The sequence below is a fragment of the Labeo rohita genome, chromosome 8 (assembly GCF_022985175.1).
Source record: "Labeo rohita strain BAU-BD-2019 chromosome 8, IGBB_LRoh.1.0, whole genome shotgun sequence".
Classification (NCBI taxonomy): Eukaryota; Metazoa; Chordata; class Actinopteri; order Cypriniformes; family Cyprinidae; genus Labeo; species Labeo rohita.
In genome coordinates, this window is record NC_066876.1 from 25318441 (window position 1) to 25336740 (window position 18300).

The window sequence follows — 18300 nt, forward strand, 5'->3', positions numbered from 1 at the left end:
CAAACAGCAAAATATTATGTATCATTTTAGCTAAAAGTATTTTATCGTACAAAACTATTACTGCAGCAGATATTCATATTCCTTACCAAAAAACAGAGACTTCTGGATTATTCATAAAAACAGGTACTTTGCTCACAGCAGGCGATTTGAAATCCATCACTAATGGTCTGAAATTTACTGCTGAAGCCCATGGATTTGTTACACAGCTGGTGCTTCACAGCTGTGCTTTCAAAAGGATGAATTTAGAGACACAACTTTCGCTGTCACAAATCATATGTATTTTATGTATAATATATCAGTTTATATGTTATATATATATAAGAAGATTATCAAGATGAAATTAGATTGTCATTGTCAAGCACTTATCATTTTACTTTGTAAATATTGCATTATATAATGTTTTGTTATGTCTCCACACTCCTTAGTGCTCCCTTTGCATCCCAGTGCAAAGTAAAACTGCCCTAAACCACATTCATTCCCTTGAAAGCACTGCTGCTAAAAAGATTAAATCTAGTCGACCTCACAAATCAACTAATCAGTTGGTGGATGACTAGTTCACCCTCCTCCTGACCCATCTCTAACATGCACATTAGTGGAAAAGCAGCTGTGTTCACTGAATCAAACTGCCTGCTAGGACAAATCTGAAGTGTCTGTTTATGTAGCTATACATCAGCTCACGGCATCCCTCGTCTGTACAAAAGTCTGCAGCTTGTCATCGGTATGACCTTCTGTTGTCTCTAGCTGATAGTCACCCTGTTGCATCTTCAGAGAAAACAATCGCTTTGATCAAGTTATTGCCTTCTGTGAGTACAGCTCAAGCCACCCACGCATTGCTGTTCTGCAGGGTGCTTGGCGGAAAGCGCTGCAACGATGTTTTTTTTGTAATACCTCGGTATTGCATGTACGCCTGCTATCTGCTCGCTGCTGGTTGACTCGGGCACCTCAGCTGAAGTCCATCTCTTCCCACCCACACCTTTTTTTTCCTGCCTCTCCAGCACTTTTGAAACTTTTCCTACAGCACGATGCGCGCTCACCACTCAACCATATGAAATCACCGTTCTCGGCTCTGATGCTATAAAAGCTAACAGTGATTTCAGCAAAGTCCTTCAGCTGAAATGAGATAGTGGATGAGAAAGGAGACATACGACAGGAAAAAAATATCATTGTGTGAGGCATTGCGGTGTTGGGATGGGAGCTTCAGCTGTGGGGGGGGTTTATGGGTGAGCTGCTGGGCTGATTGGGTGATTTGAGCTTTTGGAGGATCATGTGACACTGAAGACTGGAGTAATGGCTGCTGAAAATTCAGCTTTGCACCACAAAAATAAATTATATTTTAAAATAGAAAACAGGCATTGTAAATTGTAATAATATTTCATAATGTTACTTTCTAAACTCTTAATTTTTTACAGACTTTCTTGCAAACATTTTGATTATAGAACCATACAAAATTAAGAAACACCTGGAATATTTCATAATAAATTTCAAGTAATAAAATACAATTTATGAAAGTCAGTGTTTTAGATCCAGGGACATTGGAAAAAAAAAAAAGAAAAAAGTTAAATTATTTAAAATTCACTCTGTGTTCACTTAATTGGATTACTGCGACAAAAGAAAGAACTAGAAAGAACTAATGTTATTTCGATGTTAAAAAAATATATTCATATTTTATTCAGTATATTAAGACATACATTTTAATTTATTTTAATTTTATTTTATAAAATTTAAACAAGTGCTTTTAAATTATAACAATATTTCACAATATTACTGTTTTTATTGTAATTTAATCAAATGCAGCCCTGGTGAGCATTAAAGACTTCTTTCAACAACAATAAAATCTTAATAATAATTTCAAACTTTTTACTGATAAGAGTATGTAGGCATGCAAGTGTAATTCTTATCTACTCTATAAAAATGTTATATTGTCAGGAATATTTTTAATTTAGCAATAAAATAAAATTGACAACAATAATAGCATACATTCTGCTAGTATAGTTCAGATGTTACTCTGCAAAAAAATTCATTCATGCAAAGGCACATTCACTTCATAAAGCTGACTGGCTTTTTAAATTAAAATGCAGGACTTCATAATGATCCATACTGATAATAAAAATAGAATAAAAATAAAATTTGATAGAATTTGACCACTATTTATTTTTACTAGTATTCACACTTTTATACTCAGCCATTTTACACCTAACAGACATACTGTGAAACGTATACAAAAGTACACAAATATTAAACTGAAAAAAAAAACTTTTTAAAAATAGACTATTTAACTGTTAGCAAAACAACCTGCTTAAAATTGTATTAAAAACAATAAAAGCAATAACTGTAATATTTTATAATTAATAATAATAATAAATTATTGTTATTATTACTGTAAATAATAATTATTAGTAGTTGTAGTAGAAGTAGTAATAGTTTTATTATTAACATCAATAAAAAAAACCTTTTATTATAATTATAAATAATAACAATAGTTATGATGTTAAAAATAATTATTTTATTAAGAATAAAAATAACAAACACAAAAAATATATGTTATTTTGATTATAAACAATATAATATAAATATAATAATACATAATATATAAAAACAATACAACAATAATAATAATTATTATTATTATTGTAAAAAATAACTGTTAGCAGTTGTAGTAAATGTAGTAATAGCATTATTATTAACAACAATAAACGTATTATTATTATAAATAATAACAATACTTACTAAGTTAAAAATAATAATACTTACTTTTATTAAGAAAAAAATAACAACAATTAAAACCAATAATACTTATTATTTTGATTATAAACAATATAATACAAATATAATACACATAATATATAAAAACAATATAATAATAATGCAGTAGTAATTAGTAATTTTTTTTTTTTATTGTTGTTGTAAATAATTATTAGCAGTTGAAATCTAAGTAGTAAAAATAATATTATTAACAATACTTTTTTTATTATTATAAATAATAATACTTGTGATGTTAACAATAATAATTACTTTTATCAAGAATAAAAATAATAAAAACCAATAAGTTATTATTTTGATAATAAACAATATCATATAAATATAATAATAAATATAATACATAAAAAACAATATAATAATAATAATTATAATTATTATTACTATTGTAAATAATAATTATTGGCAGTTGTAATAGAAGTAGTAATAGTATTATTACTAACAACAACAAAAACTATTATAAATACTTATAATGTTAAAAATAATAATAATTACAATAAAACCAAAAACAGTTATTATTTCGATTATAAACAATAGAATTTAAATATAATAATACATATAACATGTAAAAACAATATATAATAATATTGTTATTATTATTAATAATAATAATAATAATAATAATACAATAATCAGAAGAACAATTCATTACTTAGAGTAAAATAAAAAATATAATATTAAAAAAATCTGTTCTGGATTTCGGTTAACAGCCAGTGAAACATAAAATGAAAAGCTGTAATGAGCATTATAGTGTCTCTCGAGAATTTTTGAATAGAGGTTCTTATACCATTTCTGGCTCTCCTCTCCATTTTGCATGTACTCTTTCCATATCTTCCACCCAACCTGCAGAGCCTCTTACATCATTCCTCAAGATTCTTCAGTTCAAGGCCTCTGGAAATCTCTTCAACCTTTTTTCTAACTTATTACTAAGGTAACTCACGGCGCTGGCGAGCAGGAAAGAAAGGGAGGTGATGGAATCGTGACTGTGTGTACTTCTGTGTTTGTTTTTTGTGTGCATTCCTGTGTGAGCGAGAGTATGACTATGCCGGAGAGCGAGGGGGAGAGAGAGAGAGAGAGAGAGAGAGAGAGAGAGAGAGAAAACGAGCACACAGCGTGCATGCAGTGGTGCTGATGATCTGTATCGTACATTTGTAAAAATATCTCTAGTTTGTCTCAGCGTTAGCGAGAGGAAATATAACAAGGGGACCTGATTTGAGGGCTGTTGTAAACGTTGCATCCTCTCATCTTTTCAAAAACGTACCGTGACTGTGAAGTGCTTCTCTTTTTCACAGTGGGCATCCAGCCGCATACAATGTAAACCACATCCAGTCCAAATGATTCTGAATAAAGTTTCAAAAGCCCTATCTGCCCTGACAAAATCTAGAAAAAAATCCAACATTCGAGACACTACTGTACCTTCTCAGCTAAGAAATACTAATAGGCACCTACATCCATTAGGATTACAAGCGATTCATAATAAGCTATAAATTATAATTTCATTCTGTCATCTGACCATCTGCTCTTGCAAACAAGCCACACGTGGGTCATTCTCATTAGGCAGCACCTTCTGAACTTGTGCATGTGTTGTAATTTAGGAACGTGTTTCAGGGTAAGCAAGATTTACACATTTACAAAATAGCAAAAAAGGAAACAGCTTAAGTTTGCCACTGCAAAGTTAGCTTACATGAGGGTGTTAAAGAATTAGTTCACTTCCAGAATAAAAATTTCCTGTTTCAGAAGTGACAACTGCATTTAAATGCGGGAGTGAGTTTCAAGTGTGTACAGAACAGCAGTCACTCCCGCATTTGTAACCACAGCAACATTTTGGCGTCTTGCGAGAGTGAATAAGAATTTAGCCGTTTGGTATCTGCCATTTTTTGGCTGAAGACTCTTTTTGTCCGTCAATTTTAACTAAACTACCACTGATAGACATGCTGTGTTTTGTTTACACTCGGGAGGCTGCTTTAGAGTGGGCTGTCTCGCAGTGTTGCCATGTCTTTTGCTTTTGCATGTCAATTGCTTTTAGGCATGTTGTTTGGTCTTAGCTAGGGTCGCAAAAAAGTGGAAAAATTCCAAAAAAAAAATTCACAATCACTCCAGAAATTTTGGAAAAAAAATTGGAATTTTTTGGAATCTTCCAGGGATTTTTGGAAATTTTCCACCCCTAGTCTTAGCTAATAAAGCTAGGCCCTTTATGGGGTTAATAAAGTGGTCTGTTGAGGATATGAAATATATGATTTTTGGGGGGTGTTATAAAACAAAGCATTTAGGTGTTATTGGCCACGTACACACTGCAGCTAAATTCGGTTGTCAGTTCAACTTTTACTCCTTAATCGCGTTCTGTACACACATAATTCACAAAAATGTGGGACTGACAACCAAATGAACTCCTGAAAAATACAGGTAGTGACAGTCGCTTTTACAGAAATTCTACGCAGTGTGCACAGAACTGAACTGAACAACTAGTTGTTGATGATGTATTTAAACGTGCATCAGAAATGTGTCTGTATGTGAGATGCAAGAAAATAACAGTGAAAGAAATCAGTGTTGCCAGATCTTCATAGAAAAACAAACAAACAAGGACAAGCACAAAAAACACTAAAATACTCAAATGCTTTGTTTTGTAAAACCCCAAAAATCATACATCTCATATCTGCAACAGACCACTTTATTAACTCCATACAGTTCCTAGCTTTATGAGCTAAGAACAAACAACATGCCTAAAAGTGCTTGTAAATATGAGGACATGACAACACTGTGAGACAGCGCTCTCTAAAGCAGGTTCCCAAGCATAAACAAAACACAGCACATCTATCAGTGGTAGTTTCGTTAAAATTGATGGACAAAGAGTCTTTAGCCAAAATAAAGGCAGATACCGAACGGCTAAATTCTTACTGTAAATTCTTACATTCTGACTGCTGTTCCATACACACATGAAACAATAATTTACAGGACTCACTCCCGTATTTAAATGCAGTTCTCAGTCCTGAAACTTGCAGTGTGTACACGTCCCTAGTGTTTTTTTGTGCTTGTCCTTGTTTTTTGTTTTTTTTTCTATGAAGATCTGGCAACACTGACACTACCAAAGGGCTCGTGAGCGCAACTAGCCCCGTGTCAAAATATGCTAAGGTTAAGGCTTCTTTCACTGTCATAGCATCTCACATACACTCAAAGACACATTTCTGTTGCGCGTTTAAATACACCATTAACAACTAGTTGTTCAGTTCGAAATATAACAAATATACATATGTGACCCTGGACCACAAAACCAGTCATAAGGTTAAATTTTGTCAAGTTGAGATTTATACATTTATACATCTGAAAGGTGAATAAATAAGCTTTCCATTGATGTGTGGTTTGCTATGATAGGACAACATTTGGCCGAGATACAACTATTTGAAAGTCTGGAATCTGAGAGCGCAAAAAAAATAAAATATTGAAAAATATTGAAAATCACCTTCAAAGTTATCCAAATAAAGTTCTTAACATTGCATATTACTAATCAAAAATTAAGTTTTGATATATTTACAGTAGGAATTTTACAAAATATCTTCATGGAACATGATCTTTACTTAATATAATTTTTGGCATAAAACAAAAATCGATAAATTAGACCCATACAATGTATTTTTGACTGTTGCTACAAATATACCCCAGCGACTTAAGACTGGTTTTGTGGTCCAGGGTCACATATATATATACACACTGCCCTCCAAAAGTTTGGAAACACCCTAGAAAAGTGGGGTTTTGGACAATATTGGCATGAATCCTTTTTAATTTGTGATAATTTTGCACTGATAGGGGACAACACAAACTACGAAAACATATTTTATTACAAGAGTTTATACACAGAAAAAAATTAAATTTCCAATTCATCAAAATATCCACCATTAGCAGCAATTACAGCTCTGCATATTCTGGGCCTAAATTCATTGTATCCTAAACTTAATTGGCAATTAATTGATGAAGCTATTAAGGTGTGCTGACCCAAAAATCTTTTAAAAACCTGGGCCAAGTTTAAACCAGTAACCAGGCATCACAGCTGGCAAAGGGGCATGTCTGACTTTGACATGTATATATTGCCATTATTATGTAATCAAAATGAAAATTATTATTGCTGGTCTTCAATGATAATGTCAAGTTGCTTTAATGTGTTTGCACCAAAAAATGAAAAGGATTTATGCTGATATCGTCCAAAACCACACTTTGCCAGGGGTGTTTCCAAACTTTTGGAGGGCAGTGTACATATTTATTATTATTATATATATATATATTTTTTTTTTTATATTACTTCTTTTTTTTATTATTGGAATATTGTGACAAAAGAAACTAACTAATGTTATTTCAATCTTTAAAACCCAGTATATTAACTATATTAAGACATAATGTGGATATGAAAACGCACTGGAAAATTGAAACAACCAAAATCAGAGAGATTTCTATCTGAGGTCATCCTAGCAATCACCCCCCCAAACGGCAAAACCTCAAGCTCCATTTCTCTTGATTGATGGAACCATTTTCCTGTGCAGGGGCGAAATAATGGTGTTAAAAAAGGCATTCGAATCCAACAGCTGTTGAGCAAAGTGTTCCCCATTTTTACCGTTTACACAAAACAGCTCCCACACCTCTGAAATGTGGGCCAATTAATTGCATCTGAAACGCAGCAGGGATTTTTCCTCTTTTAGACGGGTAACATTTACAAAGAGATCTCTTGAGAGCAAAAACACAGATACGTCAATAATACCTTGCTGTCCTAGTCAATTGACAAACAAGAAGCACTTTCTGCAATACCTAATTGCAAATAACAAGGGCGTATTTCTCATTATCGACAACTCTGTACCTCTGACTTGGAATTCTGAGTATGCATGTAATCACTACGAATTATGTCGGAAGATATATGACATATGCTGGAAATATGAGGGCAAATGCACAAGGCCATCTACATTTAAAGCAGCCTTAATGAGCACAGACGCTGACACCTTGATTACACCCCTGCGGTTCTGAATGATGATATTCTGGAAAGCCGTCTCGAACCAAACAAGCTGATAGACCTTGGGTGAGCGCATCAATTCAGAGAACCAGGAAAGGGTTTCTCAGAAGAGAAATCATCTTGAGGGTAGGGATCAATACAAATGATTGCAAAATCACACGAATGTGTGATTTCATTTGCGTTAAAGTGGGCATGAGATGCAAATGAACCTGGATGCATCTTATAGATCTTACTGTAAACATTTCATGAGTGCATATGTTTCTTTTTTAAAATGTGTTGACCTCGTAGATGCAGATGAACGCGAGTTTGAAGGACGTTTGAACGTTTGAAGTCAGGATGAACATCACAAAACAGAAGATCCTTCGTTATTTCCATTCATGTGATGAAGACCAGCTTTTACATATGAGAATGGCACCGAGAAGTGCTTCAGCACATCTTGGCACATCTCTCCGGTGTTGGATCAGAAATAGAAAAAAGGCCAAAGAACACCACAGAATTTCTTTTAATGTATTTCTAAAGTGGCTTCTGACAGTAATCCGGGTGGCAAGGGGGCGGCAGGAAAGGAAGTGTGAAATTAAGATAGTGAACACTGTAGAAGGCAATACAAAAATCCTTCCTGGAGCCCAATAATCTGACACATTCGACAAAGAAACAATTAGTTCCATCTAATTTCTGCTGGCAAGAAACTGGAAGATTAGGATACTGGAGGATGAAGTGCGATATGTATTTATTAATCCCTCAACGGCGTTCGCCTTTAGGGGGCAAGCCTGAAAGAGCGTTTATGCAGGTATGATTTATTCAACAGTGGCGCGAGAGCATCTGCCAGGTGTTATGGAAAGACCGGTAATATCAAAGGAGAACATGCACATTAATATTTGTTTTCCTGCACACCAAAAAGTGCGCCAGCAGGCTGTAAACGCCAGTCAGCACTCAAAGTGACGCAGAAACCAGCAGGTGACAGGTAGGAAGCGTGTGGAAACGCTTCCGAAAGACACAACGAAACTTCTCACGCATATAAAGTGTTTGACAAGAGAACAAAACGCACATACAAAAATGCAAGAACACCCAAAAAAAACACGGCAGGCAGGGTCCTACCAAGTATGTGCCACGGTGAAGCGCCTCTGCTTGTGGATGTTGTTGTTGAGAAGCATCCGTCGGAGGAGACGGGGGGAGTTCCGTGGCGACAGCCGGGGCGAAATGGAGGAGGGCGAGCGGCGGTGCCCTCGGGGTCGCTCCTGCTGCAGGAGGTTCTCCCTCAGGATCTTCACCAGGTCCTCGTTCAGCCCGACGTGCTTGGGCATGGGCGGCACTGCCAGCGTGTCCTGGTGGCCCACGGCCGCTTGCTGGGCCATCCTCACGCTTCGCCCGTCCGTCTCCCGCTGCTGGGGGCAAAAACAAAAAAACGTCCACTAATCCGGCGGTAAACTCCCCAGGACGGGGGGAGAGAGAGGGTGAGCGAACGAACTCGGAGCGTCTCCGCAGACCCCGTGTGGGCTGCTCGGCGCACGAATGAGTGACTGGAATTAATCGGCGAAAGCGCGGGAGAGCAGAAGAGTGCGTGCTCCTGTCAGGACGACTGCCGAGCTGTGATGGTGTGCTTGTGAGAGAGAAAAGGAGAGAGAAAGAGAGGGAGGGAGGGAGGAGAGACAGAGCGGGTTGTCGATCTGCGGCGCTTCACTAACTGCTGACTGCAAGCCACCACTTTGCTAAAGAGCCATTCAAACTGTGTGTGCGCATGTGTGTGTACAGTATGGAGTGGCCGCTGCTGCCAAAAAGCAACTTTTCTTTTTTTTCTCCCCTCTCCGTATGTTATTTGCCTGTGTAAATCTGACTAATTTATGACAAGGATGTGTGTGCGTTTGTGTGGGTGTGCATCCAAAGAAAATTGTGTGTGTATTTGCTTATCCTTTGATCACCGAGCAGCTGTTCTAAATATGACTTTATTATGTAGACTTTATGCTGCCAAACGTCACAAAAAGAAAAGCCTCACGAGGTAACGAGACACAAAGATTAATGAATCCTGACAGGAGCTGGCTATAAATGTTGCTTATGATCATCACAGTGTGCTTAATAGCTGCAGGAAAGAAATAAAAATCTCTTTAATATCTCTAGCACTTCTCCTAGAAAATAAGATGAAATGGAGAGCAAACAGAGACTTTTACTGAAAGCAAACGTTCAGGCAAAAATGAAAATTCTGACATCATTCTGTCATCTTCATGTTGTTCCAAACCTGTATGACTTTCTTTCTTCTGTGGGACATAAAAGAAGATATTTTGAGAAATGGCTTAGAAATTGAAGTCAGTGGCCTCAAATCTTGTTTGGTTCCTAACGTTCTTCAAAACATATTCTTTAAAGGGGACCTATTATGGAAAAATTACTTTTATAAGGCGTTTGAACAGTTGTGTGGCTGCAATGTTTATAACAGTAAAAATTCACCCACGCATTTTTTTTTATAATCCCAATAAATCATAAAAACTCTAAACATGCCATTTCACATTTCTCCCTAAGATGATGTCATCGTAGGGAAAAAGTCCTGCCCCTTTGTGACAATCTCTGCTCCATTACCATAGACACAGAAATGAGTGAGAAGCAGCAGTCCACCATTACTAGAGATATACAATATCAGTGCCAAAGAGGCAAGTGTTTTGGGATGCACCAATGAACATAGGAGTCTCCCACCATCTTGTACATATAAGGCAAAACACCGCTACTGAGTTTCTCACGTTTTAGTACGTGAGATTGTCTGTATGCCAGAGAATGAGCTGTTGAAGCTCCACTTTCTTCTGAAGAGGGGGCTGTGAGCAGCAGCTCATTTGCATTTAAAGGGACAAACACACAAATGCCACGTTTTGGCTCATACCCTAAAAATTGCAATTATAACAAGCTATAAAAAAATATCTGTTGGGTATTTTAAGCTAAAACTTCACATACACACTCTGGGGACATCAGAGACTTGTTTTACATCTTGTAAAAAGGGACATAATAGGTCACCTTTTGACCTTTTTTTTTTGACTTTTTGAAAAAACCTTTTAAATTTCCTATGATTGTTCTCGAAACAATAAAACCCAGTAAATTTACATGTCTTCTAAGAAGGTTTAGATGAGATCTCAACAATGTCTCAAGCTGTGCTCAGGTTCTTCTGAAACCAGATATGATACTGTATTCATTTTATTTCTGTTTTGAGCATTTTTGTAGCTCAAACCGTAGAGAATGGCACTAGCAACTCCAAGGTCAAGGGTTCAAATCCCAGGAAATGCATGAACTGATAAAATTTAATATAACATAACTTTCAGTGCAATAAAAGTCACTTTTGATAAAATGCCAAACGCATAAATGTAAATGAAATGTAAAGTTCTACTTAGGAGAAATTTCTGAGACTAAGGTCAAACTTACTCATAACTCCATTAAAGAATTAGTTCATCCAAAAATGAAAATTGTCATTAATTACTTACCCTCATGTGATTCCAAACCCATAAGACCCTCGTTTATCTTCTGAACACAAATTAAGATTAAGGCTTTTTTAAGATTAGGAAATTAAGACTTTTAATGTAATCCAAGAGCTTTCTGACCCTGTATAGACAACAACGCATCTACCACATTCAAGGCCCAGAAAGGTAGTAAGGTGAGTCATTAATGATTATTGGGTAAAGTATCCCTTTAATTCTCCTGAGGTAGAAAAGAGCAACCCCTGAGCAATTGTATTAGCATCTCTCAAAAGATTCATTCTCCATTATACCAAAAATGATCGAACTAACATCAGACACAACATTGCTTGTAGCAATGGGGTCAACGGCACCTTACTGCCTGTCTCTTTCACCTTCACTCACCTGAACCAGTGATACTATCATAAGCTTCTATTGAGATCAAGTCATTTAACAGATGCTGTGACCCGAAGCAATTTAAAGTGGACTTCTAACAGGGAGAATCCTCATGGTAGAAACCTGGGATTGCTGTAAGTGTTTTGCTGAAGGGCACAATGGTAATTCAGTGAGGAATTCAAACTCTTTCTGTTAACAGCCTAGATCTTTAATCACTACAACACATCACCCCCTGCTGACTGCAACAGACTGTCATTGGTTTCAAAGAAAACAAGCATCACATCACTAATAATAACCAATAATAAGTCTATGTGAGACATTAAGATAACCCTCTGGGCTATTTTGAGAGGAGAAGCTTTTAGCATGCTAACGTTTCATTGGTTCACATCTGTCTGTGTGAATACACTGTTGGTTTGCCAGATGTTATCACAAAATTATGTATTCACCTTTACACAATTCAAATTCAATACTCAGACTGACTGTCCAAGCCAATGTTTTCATACAGTGAATAAGGTTGCGAGCAAAACAGATTTGAACTCTTGATATCTGGCAACCGCACACATGAAAGTTTGAATAGTAGAGGCATACACAGCAGTCCAATATTTGTTCTCCTGTTTTGACAAAAATACAAAGAAATGTTGCTAACGTTTTTTTACATTAAAATACATTTTGTCTCGTCTTTTATCGTCAGCCATGTTGCACGTTGATATAGTCAAGAGTTATCATTTATTGATCTTATTATTGTCTCATTTTAGCCATGGGGGAAAAAGCTTGTCAACAAACAGTTTTCAGTTTTCGTTAACAAAATGAACTCTAGTTTCCAATACTAAAAAGATATTCACAAATCTGACATTTTACAGAACATACAAACATAAAGCAGGAAATACTCAATGCATTACATCCAACCTCTGTCTAAAGTGAGTAAGAATGCATTTAAGAACATCCTTTATGAAATCATCCCTTGTGCTGTGAGCATGACCTCAGCAAGCACTTCAAGCCGCTCCCCGAGCTGAAAATTGCGCTTCGCTTTCCTAAGATTGACTAACCACGTCTGCACCGCAGGAGGAACACCTTAGCTGGAAGATCAGGGGAGAATTAACACAAAATCCAAGAAGCTAGACAAAAATAGCTAAATGGACAGGATGATTGGTGAATGTGCAGAAAACCTGCAATTTGCTTGAAATGTGAGCAGTTCATTGTGAACAGAACCAAAGAAATCTGATGTACAGATGTGTCATCATGGATGATGCTACAGTTTCATCCTTCTGGTTTAGACAGACCACCTTAAAATGATGTATAATCAGTGTACATGTACAATGCAGCGATTTTATACAGCAACATACTCCAAGAAACATATGAACATAATGTGAAGGCCCAATTAAGAGAGATATATCAACATCTTAAGTGGTTTCTCTGTGGAAAATCCGCACAGTATTGGAAGTAATGTTAATATTTAATTGATTCTTTTTCTTGTTAAGAATTATTAATGTGACTTCAGATCAGCAGATTTTGCAAGAGCTGCACTCCAATTAAATCTCTTGATATCATGAAACAGCATCTGTCTCAGGCTGACCAAGTTATTAAAGTGTGTGCTTGCCTTGCCTATTGATGTTCTCATTTGCAGTGTATGATTTCTGTCATCTTTTGTCACCCTTACGGTACTTACATAGTAACCTATACATCGGAGCCTGATAAAAATGCATTTTTTAAAGAAAGATGTCAGATGGATTTAGAGGATTTTGCATCTGAACTCCTCATATATATATATGTATATATATATTAGAGCTGCAGAGTTAATCGTTAAAAGATAGAGATCGCATTTCAAAAATCCATACGATCGTTTCTAAATGACTACGATTCGCCCGTGTTTATTAAACCATACTGGAACATTCAAATCTGAATGCTTCAAATCTTTCACACAGCTGTTTGCACAGAGAGAGCAGTTACCATGTTTGGGTAAGAAACAGCTTCACAAACAGTCTTTTCACCCACACAGTATTATTTCTGCCTTACAGTCATTCATGTTATCACAGAAATATTGGAGAGTTTTATAGAGTTTTATAGTTTGGATATAAACACTGATGTCTATGGTAGCAATCAAAACAGCAAATCACCTTATGAAAGTAACTGGCACTTCAAATAGACCAGTTCAGTGTTTGTAATTAGTGATGATGTTTTTTGGGGGGCGGAGCTCATCTGATTGCAGAAAATGACATTTTTTTTCAAGTAGCTGTCTATGAAGCCATAAAATAATAGAATAAAAAAAAGGTCAACTCAAGTTTGTATTTCAAAATTCTGACTTTTTTTTTCACGATTGTGAAATACGAAAAAACAACGTCATTCTGTCTTTACCTCATAGCTCTGGCTTTTTTCCCCTGAGAATTGACTATTGTTCAGTTAGATCGAATTATAAAGTCTGAACTAGGAGATATTAACTTGCATTTGCGAGAAAAAAGACAGAATTGTGAGATAAAACCAATAAATGTCACATAAAAAAGTAATATAAAATATGAACCTGCTGTAACTGTAGGGCTAATACAATGCATCCCCTATGAACAGCGTACGTGAATATTACGTAGACATATTGTTTAAATCAAATGTATGCTTTAAAAGTAGAATATCATAGCAGTTTTCATCCATAGTCTGTCAGTGTAAACATCTGCATTTAACTATAAAATGGTGCCGTTGACAGTATTCTATAAAAATGATTTGCATTCTGATTCTGGCATCAAAAGGCACAATTTTTTTTTCTCTTATTTCATGGATTTTACCAATTTCCCTCCATTTGTTACTAGTGTTTTTCTGCCACAACTATGCATGCGCAGCTGCAAGTGACGTAACTGTGACATTTACCACTAATTGGTCTATAACGTTTGTGTCGGGGAGAATGGTGATATACATATATATATATATATATATATATATATATATATATATATATATATATATATATATAAGTGATTTTGAGGTGATCTAATAATAATAAATAAATAATTTAGTTCAGGCAAGAATTACAAAATTTAAGTAAATTCTATATTAGTACTCAATTTAAGCTTGTAGAAATTAAAGTATGAATTTATGAGTATATTTTACTTGGAACTGTTTGTTATGTTTACAAGGATTCTTCAAGTATATATCAAAGTTATGATCCCATTTTTCCCATCATGCACTGGGGGCATGAATAATTAAAAAGGTAACATTTTTCACTGTTTTCGAGTTGTATTTACACTGTTTTAAGGTTGCTTTTGTTGTTAGGTTTAGTAACATACTGTTTTGTGACATCTGGAGTTCATTTCCTACTTCTACATTCATACTCAAACACTATCCACTGATTGTTACCATCATTGTGTATGGTGTACCAAGTATTGAGGTCTGTGTGTTCATTTGGGTAATAATTTTTTTGAGTGGACATATTATCTTAACAGGATAACAAGCTGTCTACTTGCTTACTTACATGTTTGTAAGTAAACCACATAGTTTAATAGCATGCTTTTCATTCCAGTGCTACATTGTTTGAGTAAATTTTATAAACCATGACTGAGTGAAATGTACTTGAGTACTGGCAGATTTAACTTAAAATAATTAAGCAGAAATTATTCATCAAACCACGTTAAATTTACTTATTTCCTTTGGTAACTTAGTTAAGTAGATTTTACTTAATTCAATATTTAAATTTTGCTTAAAATTTATGTGTGCAAAAACTTGCAAAACAAAAATGAAGTAAAGCTTACTTGTTTTTTTTTGTGTATAAACATATATATATATATATATATATATATATACACACACAATTTGATCAATAATACAGTAAATATTGTGAAACATTATTACACAATTTAATATTTAATATAATATCAAGTTAAAAACACCATTTATTTGAAATAGAAATCTTCTGTAACATTAGAAATGTCTTTACGGTCACTTTTGATCAATTCAATGCATTACTGCTAAATATAAAAATATAAATTTCTTATAAAAATAACTTTAATTGATCCTTAACGTTTTGAACGTCTGTGTGTATGTAACCGCAAGTAAGTTAAAGGGATAGTCCATTTAAAAATGAAAATTCTGTTATTAATTATTCACCCTCATGTCGTTCCAAACCCGTAAGACCTTCATTCATCTTCAGAACACAAATTAAGATATTTCAGAAAATTCAAGAGCTTTCTGACCCTCCATAGACTACTATGTTCAAGGCCCAAAAAGGTAGTAAGGACATCGTTAAAATAATCCATGTGACATCAGTGGTTCAACCGTAATTTTATAAAGCTATGAGAATACTTTTTGTGCACAAAGAAAACAAAAATAATGACTTTATTTAACAATTTTTGTCCAGCCTTACTGAGAAAGATGGACGTTCTACGTCAGAACGACGGCTCCTGCGTCAGCAGCACCACACGCATACATTGTGTTACTCTCGTGAACGCACGTTGAAGACTGACACGGAAGAAAAGAAATTGTTGAATAAAGTCATAGCTTCCTAACATTACCGTTGAACCATTGATGTCCCATGGACTATTTTAACAATGTCCTTACTTCCTTTCTGGGCCTTGAATGTGTTAGTTGTGTTGCTGTCTATGCAGGATCAAAAAACTCTCAGATTTCATCGAAAATACCTTAATTTATGTTCCGAAGATGAACAAGGGTGTTACGGATTTGGAAAGACATGAGAGTTAGTGATTAATGACAGAATTTTTACTTTTAGGTGCACTATCCCTTTAATATTTAATCTCTTTCTTGTTAAGAATTATTAATGTGACTTCAGATCATCAGATTTTGCTAGAGCTGCACTCCATTAAAATCTCCTGATATCATGAAACAGCATCTGTCTCAGGCTGACCAAGTTATTAAAGTGTGTGCTTGTCTATAGATGTGCTCATAAGATGTTGGTCCCTGGCCTGAACGTGCCCCGTCTTGAAACTGCCTCTGGATTTCAGCTCATTACTTCAAGGACACAGGACATAGACATTCACAAGCGCTAGCTCTGAGCTGTCAATCTCTTATCTATAAACAGCCCAAAAAAAAAGGAGCGTAAAGCATAGTGCTCACGATTAAGAGACATTAAAATACACCATATGGTGAGATGCATCATCTCAATTTGCTTTCACTGAGTTCAAAAATGTCACAATACACTCACAGCTTGTGATATTTTAAGGAATATAGGGATGTTGTGATTTGAACTGCTGATTTGATACCCGTCACCCTTTTTTGGACTGTCAGAATGCACATATGGCATCAGGCCACATCAATGAGTGCATGTTCTTTGGCTTGTGTCATAGTGACTGGTAGAGCACTGCATTGTGTGTTCGCTTCCCCTCCCCACTTCTCCCTGCATGACGTCTGTGTGTGTTTCTCCACTGTTACCCTTGGCAACATGGATGGAGAGAGACAAGTGTGTGTGTGTGTGTGTGTGTGTGTGGTAAGAATTGACTCAGAGCTAGAGATTTAACAGAGGAATGAAAGGAGGCTAATCCGCAGAATGCAGCTCCAAACCCAGTGCTGGTGATGTTCACATACATATGCATGCATGAACGCCTCATACAAACACTCTCTGGGTCAATCGCACACAACCAGAACAGAAATATGAAACAAATCAGATTTTTTTTTATCATGGTGACAATAATTTCATTTAATTAAGCACATTTCACCCTTCAAATTCTTATCTCTGTAAGGCAAGAAATCTTATTTTCATTACTGTGATATAAAGTAAACAAATAATATATCATAATCATAATAATACTTTTATAATAATATTAATAATCATTTTTATTAGTAATAGTAGTAGTAGGCAAGACAAGTTTATTCAATATTTCATACAAAATACTAATTTACAGTGCAAAATTATCATAATAAATGTTTAAGAATTTAAAAAAAAATGTAAAAAAGGTCAAAATAAAGATTCTCAGAAAAAGTGTTTTAAAACAAAAAAAAAAATTAATAATAATAATTATTCTTATTACATTTTATTTAGATTTGTATTAATAATAATGAAAAACATTAATTCATATTACTACTACCACAAATAATAATAATAATAATAATAATTATTATTATTATTATTATTATTATTATTATTAATTCGTTTTGTATTTTATATTCTTTCTAAATAAGAATATTAATTTTATATTGGCTTTAATTTAGATTTTTATTATTTTATATCATTACATTTTTTAACATAATTAAAAAATAATAAGAAAAAAGTATTATTTTATAATAATAATTATTATTTTTATTACATTTTTATTTACATTTGTATTAATTCATGAAAACATTAATTAATTAGCATTACTACTATCACTAATAATAACAATAATGGTAATTATTATTATTAATTCTTTTTAATAATCTTTATTCATTTCTCTTAATTTTATATTCCTTTTTTTAAATAAAAATATTTATTGTATATTGGTTTTAATTTAGATTTTTATTTTATATTATCATTTTATATAATTATATTTTTTTACCACAATTAAAAGCAAATAATAAGAATAAAGTATTATGATGATGATGATTGTTATTATTATTAAATTTATTTAGATTTATATTAATAATAATTTATGAAAAACATTAATTAATACTACTACTATCACTATTTAGAATAAAAATAATAATTATTATTAATTATTTGTATATTTTATATTCCTTTTAATAAGTATATTTATATTGGTTTTAATTTATATTTTTATTGTTTTTATAATATTATTTTATTATTACATTATTATATTATGTTTTAAC

At 34.1% G+C, this 18300-nt stretch overlaps 1 protein-coding gene across 3 annotated transcripts in view; it reads right to left on the bottom strand.

Annotated features, from left to right (window-relative positions):
* Nucleotides 1-18300, bottom strand: part of pde4d (phosphodiesterase 4D, cAMP-specific) — a 160113-nt gene that overhangs the window by 94489 nt on the left and 47324 nt on the right. The window contains exon 1 of one of the 3 annotated variants that reach the window (XM_051116859.1): nucleotides 8843-9347. The exons of the other annotated variants lie outside the window; for them this stretch is intronic. Within the exon in view, the coding sequence (XP_050972816.1) occupies nucleotides 8843-9099 (257 nt within the window). The 5' untranslated portion in view covers nucleotides 9100-9347. Of the gene's footprint in view, nucleotides 1-8842; nucleotides 9348-18300 lie in introns of those variants that run through there. 3 annotated transcript variants of the gene reach the window in all.